This window comes from Solea solea, chromosome 18, assembly GCF_958295425.1.
Source record: "Solea solea chromosome 18, fSolSol10.1, whole genome shotgun sequence".
Taxonomy (NCBI): domain Eukaryota; kingdom Metazoa; phylum Chordata; class Actinopteri; order Pleuronectiformes; family Soleidae; genus Solea; species Solea solea.
The window spans coordinates 19872161-19888863 of NC_081151.1; the positions used below are offsets into that span (position 1 = coordinate 19872161).

The 16703-nt window shown below is 40.7% G+C and overlaps 2 protein-coding genes across 2 annotated transcripts; one reads left to right on the top strand and one right to left on the bottom strand.

The window, feature by feature from the left end:
- The first annotated feature begins 3542 nt into the window (after positions 1-3542).
- On the top strand, positions 3543-5052 carry LOC131444742 (uncharacterized). The gene has a single exon (XM_058615359.1). It carries the CDS (start codon positions 3607-3609, stop codon positions 4612-4614), a length of 1008 nt encoding a protein of 335 aa, XP_058471342.1. The 5' UTR covers positions 3543-3606; the 3' UTR covers positions 4615-5052.
- Positions 5053-9710: 4658 nt separating this feature from the next.
- On the bottom strand, positions 9711-16515 carry LOC131444453 (cleavage and polyadenylation specificity factor subunit 3). Its single transcript, XM_058614773.1, has 18 exons — positions 16323-16515; positions 15627-15690; positions 15437-15534; positions 15196-15324; positions 14924-15101; positions 14756-14845; positions 14512-14662; positions 14206-14381; positions 13714-13872; positions 13479-13625; positions 13205-13357; positions 12496-12604; positions 12316-12414; positions 12138-12232; positions 10958-11045; positions 10774-10840; positions 10570-10666; positions 9711-10446 (listed from the first exon to the last, which is right to left on the bottom strand). The coding sequence occupies exons 1-18, from the start codon at positions 16391-16393 to the stop codon at positions 10345-10347; spliced, it is 2073 nt and encodes a 690-aa protein (XP_058470756.1). The 5' UTR covers positions 16394-16515; the 3' UTR covers positions 9711-10344.
- Positions 16516-16703: the final 188 nt, after the last annotated feature.

Here is a 16703-nt window from a genome sequence, read left to right on the forward strand (position 1 = left end):
TTTCAAAAACAATAGTTTTTAGTCAGGATGCACGATATTATTGTTATGGGCAGATATTGGCTTTGAAAAGTTTAATGGGATATGTGCGAGGTCTGCCGATATGACTAATGACTGCACTCTGATATATGGGCTTATCATTATTATTATAACAAAGAAATAATTAAAACTGAATATTTATTGGTTTGTTGATCAATGTTCATGTTCTCATTAAAATGCTGCCACCTGCTGGACGAACGTTTCCCCTTCATCCTTTCAGCAGCCACTTGTAGTTCTTATCTTAAAAGTATAAACATAGATGATTCATTTCAAAAGTTGTGTGTAACATGTCACAGTTGTTTACTGTCGTGAGACTGTTACTGTAGAGAATGGAGTGCATTTCACAGTTGGAGTTAAAATAGATATACAATTTGGAGAATTATTTATTTTCTATTTTCAAGACTACCAGTCAAAACCTCCTGAATAATTAATGTTCAGAGCAGTCCTGTGGTTGTGGACCAGAACCTGTCTACTGCTGGACTGAGACAACCCAGCTATTGTGGAACCTACCTTGCCATCTTGCAGGTTCTAACAACTCCCGAATTTAAAAATAATAATGGATGAGAAACTTAAGAAACACCAAGAAATTCACTTCAAGATCATCAGCACAAATAGCTCAGTCCATCAGAAGACGGCTTATGTCACTGAGGTTGTGAGTTCAACTCTTACTGTCAACGGAACTTCTGCACTACTTTCAAACTTCAGACCAAAATAAGAAGTTAAAAATACCAGCAACTTAATGTTCTGCAGCTCAGTAAGAATAGCTCCTGTTGGAACAACAGGACTTGTATGTCTGAGGTTGTCAGTTCAAGTCTTATGAAGAACTCAAGTGTTTGAGTTCAGCGTTCAAAGTAAACAGTCAAAAGCTCGAAGAGAACCTGAGGAACTGTGAAGAGCAGATAGCTCAGTGGACGAGAACGCTGCTTTGAAGTCCTTAAGTCATAGGTTCAGTTCTTGTGAGGAGCAGGTGCTTTTAAAGCTCCACATCCAAACTCAAGATTAAAAGCAGACAGCAACCCTATACGAAGGCGGACTTTGTGGCGTGGTGGCTTTGTTCCAAACCAAAAGGTTGTGTCTCAACAGTGAGGTGGCAGGTTCAGTTCCCAACCTGGCAGTTGTTCACTGGAACAGAACCAAACCTAACCTCTTGCTGACTGACACCACCTGACCAGGTGACCAACCCCGAGTGCGTCGTACCCCCCAGTGGCCAGCAGCCTGGGTGAGTGAGTCGTACCCCCCAGTGGCCAGCAGAGCACAAGTGAGTCATCAAGTGTCAAGCTTCCTGGACTGTCCCAGGCACAGCCAACAGCCACACCTGGCAGAGTCCAGAAAGCAAAACAACTGGAAGAGTGGTGGGGGGCCTTCCACCCCCATCGGCCTCCACCACCTAAGTGTCTTAATGCGGTTACCTTTTGCTGCACAGTGTAATATAAAGTATTTGACCTTTGACCCTTCCCTGCCCCTCCTCTCACTACCTGACCCTCCTCTCACTAACTGTCCTGCCCCTCCTCTCCTCTCACTACCTGCCATGCCCCTGCTCCAACCTCACCTGCCCCACCCCAGCAAGGCTGCGGAATGGAACCTCACACATTCCCATGGTTGAGAACAAAACCACTGCACCACCAATTCCTACTGTAATGAGTACTCTCTGTCTCCTTTCAATCGTCACTTTGGTTGTTGACCTTTAAAATATCCTGCTCCTCACAAGAACTGAACCCATGAACTCTGGACTTCACAGCAGCATTCTTGTCCACTGAGCTACCTGCAACTTCTCATCTTCAGGTTCTCTTAGAGCTTTTGACTGTTTACTTTGAACATCGCACTCAAAAAGTTGACCATAAGAATTGAACTCATAACCTCAGACATATAAATCTTGTTCTTCCAGCAGGAGCTATTCTTCCTGAGCTGCAGAACAATACATTGCTGGTATTTTTAAACTCTTATGTTGGTCTGAAGTTCTAAAGTTGGAAGAAGTTCAGTTGATTGCAAGAGTTGAACTCACAACCTCAGAGACACAAGTCATCTTCTGATGGACAGAGCTATTTCTGCAGATGATCAGAGGGTGAATTTCTTGGTGTTCTTGGTGTTCTTGGTGTTCTCATAGTCTTTGAAACATTAGAATCACTTTAATCAGCTGATCTACTTCATCAGACCATGAAGTTGTGTTGTTCAAGTCCTCAAGGTGTCAGACTCACTTCCTCATGGTTCTTCAAGTCAGTAAGGTTTAGGATCTTGTCTTTTTTTTTTATTTTGGCCACCAGTGTGAAGCTCAAACAGACAGACAGACAGACAAAAGCTCATAGTTTAGTATGTCGTCCAAAATCACCTGAAAATGTCATAGTATAGTATGTTGTCAAAAATCCCTGGAAAAATAGTTTTAGAGACAAACAACCATTTAACACATTCACTCTCACACCTTTAGAAGTCTTTCAATAGTAGATTACACATGACTTCACAGACCTCAGCCTGATTGACCAGGTCAGTTGGTCAATTTAGAGTGACCAATTAACCTAATCCCCATATTGCATGTTCTTGGACTGTGGGAGAAAGCCGGAGAAGCCGGAGAAGTGCCACGCACACAATATGAAAAACTCCATACAGAAAGATCCTGGTTCCAACTGGGTCTCAAACCTGGGTCCTCACACTGCAAAGGCAAGAGCACTTACCACTACACCAACCATGTTGCCCATGTTATGGGACAGACGTTCTTAAATATTTCATCAGTCTGACGTTTGGGCTGTACTCCCCCGGCCTCCCACAAAGATAACAGAAGGGGGTTATACCATTTTATTTTATATTTTTCCCCAAAAAAAATCCTAAAAAAAAAATCCTAAAAAGACAAAAATAATTGATAGGGGTTCACTCCCTGAACTGTTGACCACACAGTTGGGTCCAGGTGTCCAGTAACTGCTGCTTAAATATGATGAGCACATGAATGAGACTTCTGTGTGATTGATGTGTTCACATCATTTTTACATTGTTAATAAGTGAAAACTGTGGACGAGTCAGAGTAACAACATTCAATCAATAAATACACCATTAAATAATGACTCAAATGTGTCTCAAATGCTTTTGTCGTTGTGTTTTGTTATTTATTGGTGTTTCTTCCTATTATTTGTGGTGGTTATTTGCCCCTTCATTTATGTGACGTAAGCTTTGTTGTTGTTAAGAGGTTAGACCGGACCGGATGTTGTTGTGGCCTAAGCCAAGGGCTCTTATTTTGGCAGAAAGTTGGTTGACTTTTTATTCAGTCAAGCAACTTTTTGCCCTAACATACCTCACTTCCCTTCTCTCTGGCCTTAAAAATAAGAGCCCTTGGCTTCGGCCACAACAACTTCCGGTCCAAACGAATAAATAACTTACAAAAATACGCTCAATCGCATCTGTAAATTGTTGTACACTGTGTTTGAACTTAGGGAGTCAACAAAAAATGTCAATAGTATGTTTATTTATTATTATTTATTAGAAGAAGAAACCGTAGAAATACAGTTTCACCACTAGGAGCGCTGTAGGGCAGTACAACTACACAGCCACACGGATGTGACGTTTCTCCTGCGCTCCCTGGCAAACATGGCGGAGGTCAGGTTCTGTTTTGGAAGGGGAGCGCACGGATATGAACATAAATTATTCAAACGCGACGTCCTAAGAAGTGTGAACGAACACAGTAAAAGTGCAATAAACAATTCGCCTCTCTCAGTCGGCCTTCTGGCGGGTTATTCTAAAAACTGCGACCGGAATGCTGCGCACAGAGTGACCCCCGGTTACGTAAGTGTAACACCGGTTCCTGACGCTGGTGACGATGCGTGGGACAAGGAAAATATCGCCAACTATGACGTTTATCGGGGACTTAAAGTGTACTCACTTGATAAAAACACCAGGGGCCCGACTGCAGGAGTAAACCCGCCTCGGTGCTGGAGTACCGCAAAGTGTCGGAGGACTTGGCGCCCCTTCAGTCCCTACCGTCAACGTGTGAGTTATGGACACAGGCATTGTGTGTTTATCAGAGAATACAACAACAACTCCACCCGAGCTGAGCCGCTGCATAAAACCAAAACGGGCTATTATGACATCCTGGAGGTTTTACCGTCCGCAACTCAAACCCAGATCAAAACCGCCTACTACAAACAGTCCTTCGCCTACCACCCGGATAGAAACGCCGGGAGCGAGGGGGCCACCGTGCGCTTCTCTGAGATCAGCGAGGCTTACACTGTGCTGGGCAACAAGGCGCTGAGGAGGAAGTATGACCGGGGACTGCTCGGCCTGGCAGACCTCGTCGCACCAGGCAACCGCTCCTCCTCCTCCTCCCGGGACGGCGACGCCGGGAGCTCCGCCAAAGAGCACACCGTGACACGGCGGTCTGTGGTGGACACGGACACACGCGAAGGCGTCTTCGACTTCGACAAGTTCTTCAAGTCGTACTACAGCGAGCAGCTGCAGAGAGAGAGAGAACTGCAAGCCCGCAGGGAGAAGCTGCTGAAGGAGAAAAGCGAGGCGAGCGAGAATACGTTTGAGAAGATGGAGGTGTGGGCCGGGCTGGTGCTGGCGATGGCTGCCCTGTTTATATTCTGCTTGAAATGAGGAGAAAGTAAAAAAACAAAACGTCAAAAGTGCAGGATTTCTCTATTTATTCACACCATAGAGAACAAAGTGCATAAAGTCTATGTATTGAACTTGGATGGAGCATCTTTATCCATCATTATCCTGCTGTAAACTCCCTCTTCTTCAGCCAGGTAACTTCCACCCAAGTTTCACTCATTCACTTGAGCAGCGCCATCGTGAGGAGACATGACGTAGCGACGCCTGGCGAGTGAAACCGAGAGGGACTGTTCACTTTAGAGCACCTTTAATTTTTGATTTAAAATTAAAAAAAAAATGATGTTTGCCCTGGCATATCGATGAGCGTATTGAACGAGGAAGGACGACCATATATCACCAACATCGATATTTTCTTACCTATTTTATAGAGAGCTGTGACTCAGATTCTGCAATGGCGTCACTTTGGCCTGTTTTGCACAGCGGTCACATAGCGGTCACATAATCAAATCAATGATGGTTGAGTTCCATTTAGTTTCCTCAGTTTTTTGGGGTAATGTGGGTTCACGTGAACTGAGCAGGGCCATTGATTATGTGATCACCAACAACGGTGCTTTTCCTGCTAAAACATGTCAAAATGGCTGATGTGTAAAGGGCCCACTCAAAATACTAATTGACTATTCATAGTTCCAAATTGAGATATCTACAACTTAATACTGACTGGTCAGAATTAAATTGTTGATCTCACAAACTGTGGATAGTCATTAAGTATCACTGAATTAAAGTAATCTGCCATGTCAAACCCCTCACACATGAATAGAAAAAGTGACGTCTTCAAAGTGGATTTTGTTGGGATACGATTTGTTGATTGAAAGAAATCATCTAAATTGCGGAACTAAAATGGGCATAGAAGCAAACACCCTATCATCTGTTTCTTTCTGTTGTTTTCCTCCTCCACGCTGTCAGTGTGTGATTAAAAGCTTTTAAATGGTTGATTTGCAACCCGTTATGGTTATAATTCAACTTATCCGACGAACCTACGTTAAGTTATCCGTCATGACAATGGTTTTATGTAATTGAAGTATTCACTTGGGTTTACTGCTGTTTAAATATTCATAGCAGTGTCAGGGAGAGAGACGATTAAATGAGGGACTGTACGTTCATGCTCGGATAGTGAAGTTAAAGAATGTGCCTTGGATCATATTTATTGTAAATATTGTTGGTTTTATTGTGCAGATATTTAACAAATAAATGGATTATGATCGCAGTTAACTGTGTTGCTTGGGTCTTTCATTATTGCTGACACTGTCACCGTCCGATTACTGTGACCAACACTGATTCAGGCTGACTAAATAACTCAGACTCAGAACTCACATTTGTGGTAAAACATAAGTCATAGTATGTCGTCCAAAATCAGTCAAAAACGTCATAGTATAGTATGTCGTCCAAAATGAGACAAAAAAGTCATAGTATAGTATGTCGTCCAAATCAGTCAAAAACGTCATAGTATAGTATCTCGTCCAAAATCAGTCAAAAAAGTCATAGTATAGTATGTCGTCCAAAATGAGACAAAAACGTCATAGTATAGTTTGTCGTCCAAAATGAGACAAAAAAGTCATAGTATAGTATGTCGTCCAAATCAGTCAAAAACGTCATAGTATAGTATCTCGTCCAAAATCAGTCAAAAACGTCATAGTATAGTATGTCGTCCAAAATGAGACAAAAAAGTCATAGTATAGTATGTCGTCCAAATCAGTCAAAAACGTCATAGTATAGTATCTCGTCCAAAATCAGTCAAAAAAGTCATAGTATAGTATGTCGTCCAAAATCAGTCAAAAAAGTCATAGTATAGTATGTCGTCCAAAATCAGTCAAAAAAGTCATAGTATAGTATGTCGTCCAAAATGAGACAAAAACGTCATAGTATAGTATGTCGTCCAAAATGAGACAAAAAAAATCATAGTATAGTATGTCGTCCAAAATGAGACAAAAAAGTCATAGTATAGTATGTCGTCCAAAATCACTCAAAAACGTCATAGTATAGTATGTCGTCCAAAATGAGACAAAAACCTCATAGTATAGTATGTCGTCCAAAATCACTCAAAAACGTCATAGTATAGTATGTCGTCCAAAATCACTCAAAAACGTCATAGTATAGTATGTCGTCCAAAATGAGACAAAAAAGTCATAGTATAGTATCTCGTCCAAAATGAGATAAAAAAGTCATAGTATAGTATGTCGTCCAAAATGAGACAAAAACGTCATAGTATAGTATGTCGTCCAAAATGAGACAAAAACGTCATAGTATAGTATGTCGTCCAAAATGAGACAAAAAAGTCATAGTATAGTATCTCGTCCAAAATGAGACAAAAAAGTCATAGTATAGTATGTCGTCCAAAAACACTCAAAAACGTCATAGTATAGTATGTCGTCCAAAATCAGTCAAAAACGTCATAGTATAGTTTGTCGTCCAAAATGAGACAAAATAGTCATAGTATAGTATGTCGTCCAAAATCAGTCAGAAAAGTCATAGTATATGATCATATTTATTGTAAATGTTGGTTTTATTGTGCAGATATTGAACAAATAAATGGATTATGACCAAAGGTAAATTGTGTTGTTTGGGTCATTATTGCTGACACTGTCACCATCCTGTCACTGAGACCAACACTTATTCAAACTGACAAAATAATTCAGACTCAGAACTCACATTTGTGGTAAAACATAAGTCATAGTATGTCGTCCAAAATGAGACAAAAAAGTCATAGTATAGTATGTCGTCCAAAATCAGTCAAAAAAGTCATAGTATAGTATCTCGTCCAAAATCAGTCAAAAAAGTCATAGTATAGTATGTCGTCCAAAATGAGACAAAAACGTCATAGTATAGTTTGTCGTCCAAAATCAGTCAAAAATGTCATAGTATAGTATGTCGTCCAAAATCAGTCAAAAAAGTCATAGTATAGTATGTCGTCCAAAATCAGTCAAAAAAGTCATAGTATAGTATGTCGTCCGAAATCTGTCAAAAAAAGTCATAGTATAGTATGTCGTCCAAAATCAGTCAAAAAAGTCATAGTATAGTATGTCGTCCAAAATGAGACAAAAACGTCATAGTATAGTATGTCGTCCAAAATGAGACAAAAAAGTCATAGTATAGTATGTCGTCCAAAATGAGACAAAAAAGTCATAGTATAGTATGTCGTCCAAAATGAGACAAAAAAGTCATAGTATAGTATGTCGTCCAAAATCACTCAAAAACGTCATAGTATGGTATGTCGTCCAATATCACTCAAAAACGTCATAGTATAGTATGTCGTCCAAAATCAGTCAAAAACGTCATAGTATAGTATGTCGTCCAAAATGAGACAAAAACGTCATAGTATAGTATGTCGTCCAAAATGAGACCAAAACGTCATATTATAGTATGCCTCCAAAATGAGACAAAAACGTCATAGTATAGTATGTCGTCCAAAATCACTCAAAAACGTCATAGTATAGTATGTCGTCCAAAATGAGACAAAAAAGTCATAGTATAGTATCTCGTCCAAAATGAGACAAAAAAGTCATAGTATAGTATGTCGTCCAAAATCAGTCAAAAACGTCATAGTATAGTATGTCGTCCAAAATCAGTCAAAAACGTCATTATAGTATGTCGTCCAAAATCACTCAAAAACGGCATAGTATAGTATGTCGTCCAAAATGAGACAAAAAAGTCATAGTATAGTATGTCGTCCAAAATCAGTCAAAAACGTCATAGTATAGTATGTCGTCCAAAATCAGTCAAAAACGTCATAGTATAGTATGTCGTCCAAAATCACTCAAAAACGTCATAGTATAGTATGTCGTCCAAAATGAGACAAAAACGTCATAGTATAGTATGTCGTCCAAAATGAGACCAAAACGTCATATTATAGTATGCCTCCAAAATGAGACAAAAACGTTATAGTATAGTATGTCGTCCAAAATCACTCAAAAACGTCATAGTATAGTATGTCGTCCAAAATGAGACAAAAAAGTCATAGTATAGTATCTCGTCCAAAATGAGACAAAAAAGTCATAGTATAGTATGTCGTCCAAAATCAGTCAAAAACGTCATAGTATAGTATGTCGTCCAAAATCAGTCAAAAACGTCATAGTATAGTATGTCGTCCAAAATCACTCAAAAACGTCATAGTATAGTATGTCGTCCAAAATGAGACAAAAAAGTCATAGTATAGTATGTCGTCCAAAATCACTCAAAAATGTCATAGTATAGTATGTCGTCCAAAATCACTCAAAAACGTCATAGTATAGTATGTCGTCCAAAATCACTCAAAAACGTCATAGTATGGTATGTCGTCCAATATCACTCAAAAACGTCATAGTATAGTATGTCGTCCAAAATCACTCAAAAACGTCATAGTATGTCGTCCAAAATGAGACAAAAACGTCATAGTATAGTATGTCGTCCAAAATGAGACAAAAACGTCATAGTATAGTATGTCGTCCAAAATCACTCAAAAACGTCATAGTATAGTATGTCGTCCAAAATCACTCAAAAACGTCATAGTATAGTATGTCGTCCAAAATGAGACAAAAACGTCATAGTATAGTATGTCGTCCAAAATGAGACAAAAACGTCATAGTATAGTATGTCGTCCAAAATCACTCAAAAACGTCATAGTATAGTATGTCGTCCAAAATCACTCAAAAACGTCATAGTATAGTATGTCATCCAAAATGAGACAAAAACGTCATAGTATAGTATGTCGTCCAAAATCACTCAAAAACGTCATAGAATAGTATGTCGTCCAAAATGAGACAAAAACGTCATAGTATAGTATGTCGTCCAAAATCACTCAAAAACGTCATAGTATAGTATGTCGTCCAAAATGAGACAAAATAGTCATAGTATAGTATGTCGTCCAAAATCAGTCAGAAAAGTCATAGTATAGTATGTCGTCCAAAATCAGTCAGAAAAGTCATAGTATATGATCATATTTATTGTAAATGTTGGTTTTATTGTGCAGATATTGAACAAATAAATGGATTATGACCAAAGGTAAATTGTGTTGTTTGGGTCATTATTGCTGACACTGTCACCATCCTGTCACTGAGACCAACACTTATTCAAACTGACAAAATAATTCAGACTCAGAACTCACATTTGTGGTAAAACATTTTTGTTAAAACATAAATAACACAGTGAAAACATGAGATTTAGTGCATTAGGAAATTTCAAATTCAAATCACATGACATGAGCAGAGGTGGAAAGAGTACTGACATTATCCATCATTTTTGCCATACATGTCAACATAAATTAAGTAAAGGTAAAATTACATTACAAACATGACATAAATGACATTAAAAAGTAGAAGTACACAAAAAATCCTACTCAATCACAGTAATCTAAGTAAGTGTAATTCATTACGTTTCACCTCTGTGCATGAGGAAACTCAAGTTACAAAGAAATTGCACATTGCTGCAGTGGATCTACGTCCAAATACATTTTAAATAAATAATTGTATCCTTCAAAAATAAAACAAAATAAAGACAGTATACATTAGCTTATTCCGTTTCTGCACTAAGGTAGTAGCTCTATGTTCACAGTTTGTAAATGCTCCATTACTTCCATAAGTGCTCCATAAAGAAAAGCCCAATTTTAGTCTCTTGTGTTTGAATTCAAAAGGTGGAAGTGTGTGTGGAAACATGGACGTCAGACATAACGATCACACGGACAGGAAATCACATTTCAAAGTGTTGAGGAAACACGTACAAGCTGCAGCCTGGTCTCTGTCCTCAGATGACGGGGTTGAGAGCGTCATAGAGTCGCTGCACCGCAAGCTCTACCATCTCTCTCAGGGAATCATCCTCAGTGCCTTCGTCCTCATAGCAAACCGCCTGAGGAGGCAAAAGTACGCTGAAAAGTAAGTGAGCCGCATGGAAGATGCTGTACCACATACAACCACACTTAAATACATCAAAATAAATAAATCAAAAAATCATCCCTTTAATGCAACTCACCCTCGTTTCCAAGCAAATGTGAACCGTTTTCTCATCGACCGTCACTGAGATGGTTTTACCGTCACTGAAATCCACACACTCCTCTCCAAACATGTCCCTGAAGACAGAGAGGACAGAAAAAAAAGGACATTAATACCCGAGATACAGTATTTCAACTTCTCTTTAACTTTCTATGCAGTACATCACGTGTACTGTAGCACTCACTGCAGCATGACAGCTAGCCGGGTTTGGAAGACGTTCATGTCCAGGGTGACGCCCTGTGTCTCCATGACTGATAAAGAAAAACTAAGTGAGCCAATACATTTATTAAAATAATTTGAAAAAAAACTAGACACAATATAATCTGGAGAGTTTGCTGCATTGGTAAATGTCATTGTTGGACACTAACCTTTCTGAGCCTTTGGGTTTGACTGGACCTCCAGTATCACGGTGGTGACGACGTCGGCGTACATGTCGTTCAGAGGGTTTGCGGTCCACTTCAACAGGAGACAGAGTGTTTAGCCGCTTTTCCACGACACGGTCGCGCCTCGACGCTACACAGCTTGGTTGGTTTTTCCATAACAATATAGCGCCTCCTCAACGAGTCATCGCAGCACGTTTTACACGCGACACACAAACCAGCGACTTGTAAAGCAGTTGTTTTCAGTGTAACTGAATCATTAGAATCAATTAAAAAGAATCGTTCAGTACTTAAACACAACAGACTCCTCTGCTAAATGACATTTCCTTTGCTAAATGTTGGAGATTTCAGGATTTTTAAGTCTTTTTAACTGTGATTCTTGTCTCGGACGTCTTGGTGACGACACTCTGACCGATCAGTGGCCGGCAGTTTGACGACGTCACGCATAGCGTCGGCGCAGCTCGCTTGGAACCCCCACAGGTACCAGGTACTATATCCGTAATGGAAAAGCAAAAAATAAAAAAACGAGGCGAATCGAGTCGTGCCAGGACCGTGTAGTGGAAAAGCAGCAATTGAGTCCTCCTAAAGTCTGGTAAATGTGCGGCTGAATATTGAATAAAAATGGTCAATATGGTATCAATGTAAGTCGGCCCACAGTCAAACATGGAGCATATGTTCATGAATGTACTTCAGTGATTGACATACTATCTGATCAGGACTGGAAGTCTTTGTCTTCAGTTCTCTTTGATATTTTGATATTCTATCAAGTGATAAATTAAATGTGTCATCACTTCTTTGCATTTTCTCGTCATAACGTCATTATTTAAGCACCAGCCTCTGGTTTCCATGACATCAGAGAACGTTGCATTGACTGGAGACTTTACTCTATCCTTAACCATTATTACTAGTGGCCTCATCTTAACCCTGACATCAGCGTAACTTTAAAACATGTTTTCACCTTAAAACGTAGTCATTTATGTTATATATGTGACTGTGTAAACAGAGTTAGGTCCCCACCACACACACACACACACACAAACACGTTACCGGGGTGTGTCTGTGGTGGTAACTTCCTGCACCGCTCAATGTTAGATCTCAGTCAAACAGTGTGTTGCTGTCTGTTTGCTTCTTGACACAATGACGTGAACTGAATCAAAACTTCCCTCACCTCCAGCAGCACCATGCCAACTTCATGGGTCAGAATGACGTTTTTAAAAAGCTTCAACGTGTTCTTCTCCGTGCCGTCCAGCTCCTCCACGTCACCTGAGACCAGGAAACAAAGCCTTACACAGGAAAACTAACAAAACATATAATATCTCATCTTATCCTTATATGGCGGCTCTTACTCGTGAGGTTCCTCAGATGGCAGACGAGCAGCGAGTACGGCCCAGTGAACGGGATTGCCTGAGTCTGTTTCACTGTGCTCATGGACAGCTCGGTGTACACTGTGAAAAAAAACACCCAGTAAGTGTAACAAGAAGGCACACAAGCATCATTAAGGCTGCTGCTTCTCACGTGCGACTCACTGGACAGGTCAGAGGGATTGAGGATGTGATAGTTGAAGTTCTTCTTCACCAGGATGCCCGACACCCTCTGACCCTGAGCGCATTTGTTATCCGCCAGGGAGCCCATCACCTGAGGGAAGAGGCGAAGATTAACGTCCGTGGCACTTTCAGAGCTGGATTCACTGCAAGTGTGTGTCATGTCATCCCCAGAGACTGGTTTCTTAAAGATTCAATATTTGTTTTCAGGAACATTGTGCATGAAATGAAGTTGTTGGTTTACCTATTCAGAATGAATCAATGAATGAATGAAATGGCAGTTCACTATTCATATTGTGAATCAAGTCCCGTCATGGTTTGTCATCCTTAAAAGGTCTAGTGTGGGTTTGTCCATTCAGGCTGCTGTAGAAACACGGTGGTGTAAGACGGTGGCCTCCTCACAAAGGTACATTAAAAAGGCTCATTCTAAGGCTATGTAAACACAAGCTATTAATCATTTATAAGTGATTATATACTTAGACAAACAGATTTATGGGTAGTATGTTTAATATCTGCCTGTAAAACCTCCAAAATGTTACACACTTGACCTTTAAATAGAGGGTCCCCATTTAAAACGTTTGGGAAACAAGGATCTAAAGCACATTGGACACAGAATGTGCACAAAGTGGCTTCAACCTATTATTAAAAACAACCTTAATGGAGAGAAAAAAAACAGGACAAGAAGTTTGTCGACCTTGGCCAGTTTCTCTCCTCTGAAGTTGAGGGTGACAGCCTCCGTGTTGCGAGGGTTGTGGACTTCGATGTGAACCTGGTCGTTATCCTCGTACTCCCTGATCAGTGCAGCCTTCAGACGGGCCATTTCGTTCTGCTCCCCGTGAACAAGGATCTGAGGACACACACGCAGAGTTTTTTTGAAATGGGCAGCTTAAAAAAAAAATAGATTTTTCTTTCCCTCCTCCTCCTCCTCCTCCTCCTCCTCCTCCTCCTCCACCTCCACCTCCTCCTACCACATGTGGTGGCTTGAGCGCCCTGATGAACTCGCTGGTCTGCTGGTAGTCCGTGTGCGCCGAGAAGGAAATGTAGTCCACCGACATTTTCAGCTGCAGCTTCTGTCCCGACATGGTGGTGATCTCCTCGGGCTCGGACATGATGTGCTGCAGAAGAGACACAACAGAATGAAATGGTTCTCCGTGTGTCGTACAGTAGCGCACAGGCGACTGCTCTGCTCGGCTCGGCTCTGACCTTGGCCAGAGTTCCCTCCACACAGTATCCAGCGATGATGACGCCGTTCCTCTTGTCAGTGCACCAGCTTTCAAAGAGCTCTCTGGAGAGGCCGCTCTGCATCATACCTGGAGACGCCATCACCACGCTCGGACCGATGTCATCGAAATGATCCATGCTCTGTAAAGAACACAGTTACAGGTCCAGTAAACACATAAGAGTACTTTGGAAAACTTAGCTTTTTTTGCACAACACAAGAAAGAACCCCGACTAAGTAACTTTTACATTTTAAACAAGCTCCTTTTTTTTTTTTACTTTAACTTGAGTACATTTTTAGATCAATACTTTTTACTTGTACTAGTAAAATGTTATCAAAATAGTGGTACTTTTACTTGACTAAAATATTTCAGTACTCTTTCCACCTCTGATTTTGGCCTTTCAAACAAATGCTAAACGCTGTGCACTGTATACACTGTCGCTAAAAAGACACGTCCTGTCTGTGGAGCGCTCTACCTTCAGGTTGCTGATGTGCTTGAAAACAAAAGGGTTGTTGATGTTTATGGCCTTGCGGATCTTGTCGTTCATCGCATTGACGTAGGTCTGGTACACGGCCATGCACTTCTTGGCCAGGGATGAAGCGTAGTATATGGGAATGTCATGGAGCTCTGGATGGTTCTGCCAATATTCATCTAGAGGGGAACAAAAACAAAAAACACACAAACTTTCAAGCTGACAGATAAATCATAAAGATGCAAATCTCAACTTTATAAATAAGTCAACTACATAAAGGCTTGTGTGGCTCTGAGCATGGTTTCTCACCCAGGATGAGCAGCAGTTCTTGGGCCCGTCCCAGTGCAAACACAGGAATTAAACAGCGACCCTCTCTGTTGACAATGTCATGGACTGTGTTACAGAACCGAGCTTCACGCTCTTCCCTCTTTTCATGGATGTGGGTGCCATAAGTTGACTCCTGCAGAGAGGAAAAAAAACGCAGGATTTAGCAGTTGATTACCTAAAGATACATTAAAAAGTAAACGTGAAATAAAATGCATTCAATACATACTATGATTAAGATGTCAGGTTTGACACTGGGGATCTCAGCTGCCATCAGATGCCTGTCTTCTTGTCGGGAGAAATCGCCCGTGTACAGCAGCTTTAGAGGCAAACATTAGAGTCATCAATCGACAACAACGGAGAGAATGCAGAAACCTGTGACTGTTGAGGTTTTTACCTTGACACCGGCTATTTCGATCATGAACATGGCAGCTCCCAGCACATGACCGGCGTGGTAACACCAGAACTTAATTCCAGCAACCTCTTTGACCTCGTGGAAGTTGATGGTCTCAATTTTATCCATGCTCTCCTCCAGGTCGGACTCGGTGTACAGCATGTCGTCTGCAGAGATGTTGCTGCAGTACAAAAAAACAAACAAAGAAGTTACTCAACAATACAGCAGCCAACGGGAGTGTTTTTCCCTGAAGAGATGAACATTTCTGCTCTGACCTGACTTTGACGTAGTCCGACAGCAGCCATCGGTAAATGGCTTTGGTGGCGTGGGTCATGAATGTTCTGCCTTTAAAGCTGGTCTTCTGGAGGAACCAGGGCAGAGCTCCACAATGATCCAGATGGAAACTAAAAACATATCACATAGAAGAAGGTAAAAATATTATGACATTAATTACAGCGAAGGCACAAGGATGTGTTTGTGTGACAATGCGCGGAAGAGGTGACGAGAAAGACTCACTGGCTGATGAGAAGCAGATCTATCTCAGCGGGGTCGATCAAGTCAATGTAGGGAAGAGCGTCCATTCCCTCCAGACCAGGATGGATGCCACAGTCCAGCTATGAAAACAAAAAAAACACACAAATTTTACTTTATTTTACTGAGAAAATCCTAAGAAAATAATAAAGAGTCAATAATAAAACATAATTACCATAATTTTCCTTCCTTTAAACTCGAGGATGATGCATGACCTCCCGACCTCCTGACCAGCACCTCTGCACATAAGAAAGAAAGCTTTACTATAAAAACACATAAATAATATGCTAACACATTATCAACCCAGCTTATTCAAATGGTGGCCCAAAAGCAAGGTCTTAGTGGACCAGCCAGTAGTCGCTCCAGCTTCACCTACAGTAGAACTGGCAATGAATGCAGATAGCACTGATATTTCTTTTGTATATAACACATATTTATGTTATTTTAAAGAGAAACAAAAGCCGCTGCTAATAGTGTGCACCTTTTTGATTTCATGCCCTTTGAATTACACCTGGGTCAAATGTGGTAAAACTAATTTGTTTTGACTTTTAAAAAGAAACAATAGTTACAGTTAATACTGTACTTTTGTGAAGGACAGGTTTGAACAAAGTGGAAAACGTTATTGCTAGTACCTCAGATTCTCTTGAGGCATAGTTCTTTAGTTTAATTTAATTTAATTTAATTTAATTTAATGTTTTTTACTGCACTTTTTACTGTGCTTTACATCCATTTGTGCTGGTTTTAAATATGGCATCACCTGCTTCTTATTGGCTGGGGAAAATGTCTGGACCAGCTAAATGTCTCGGTTTGAAAAATACGGCCCAACTGACTTTTGTAACAGAATAGAACCGTTATAAACGTTATTACTCACAGAGGACGAATTATAAGCTGGTCGCTCTCCTCCGCGGGGACAACCACCTCTACTTTGCGTTTTGTAGCCATGTGCGCTAATTTTTAGCGGCGTATTGTGAAAATAAGACGCATAAACGCATCCACAGTTAATCTGTCTGGTGAATGAATGAGAGCGAAAACGGGAGCACTTCCGGTGGCGCACCAAAACATCGCCGACGGGAATCAAGTGCGAGGACACAAAACAATCCGATCCGACATCGTTCCGTGTTTACTGCAGTGAAGTTAGTTTCATGTTGGACATACAGTAATATCAAAACGCCAATAAGAGGCATACTTTGGCATGTTATTGTTAAACAATGCTACGGTAAAATAACCAACATTCAAGCAAACAGGACATATT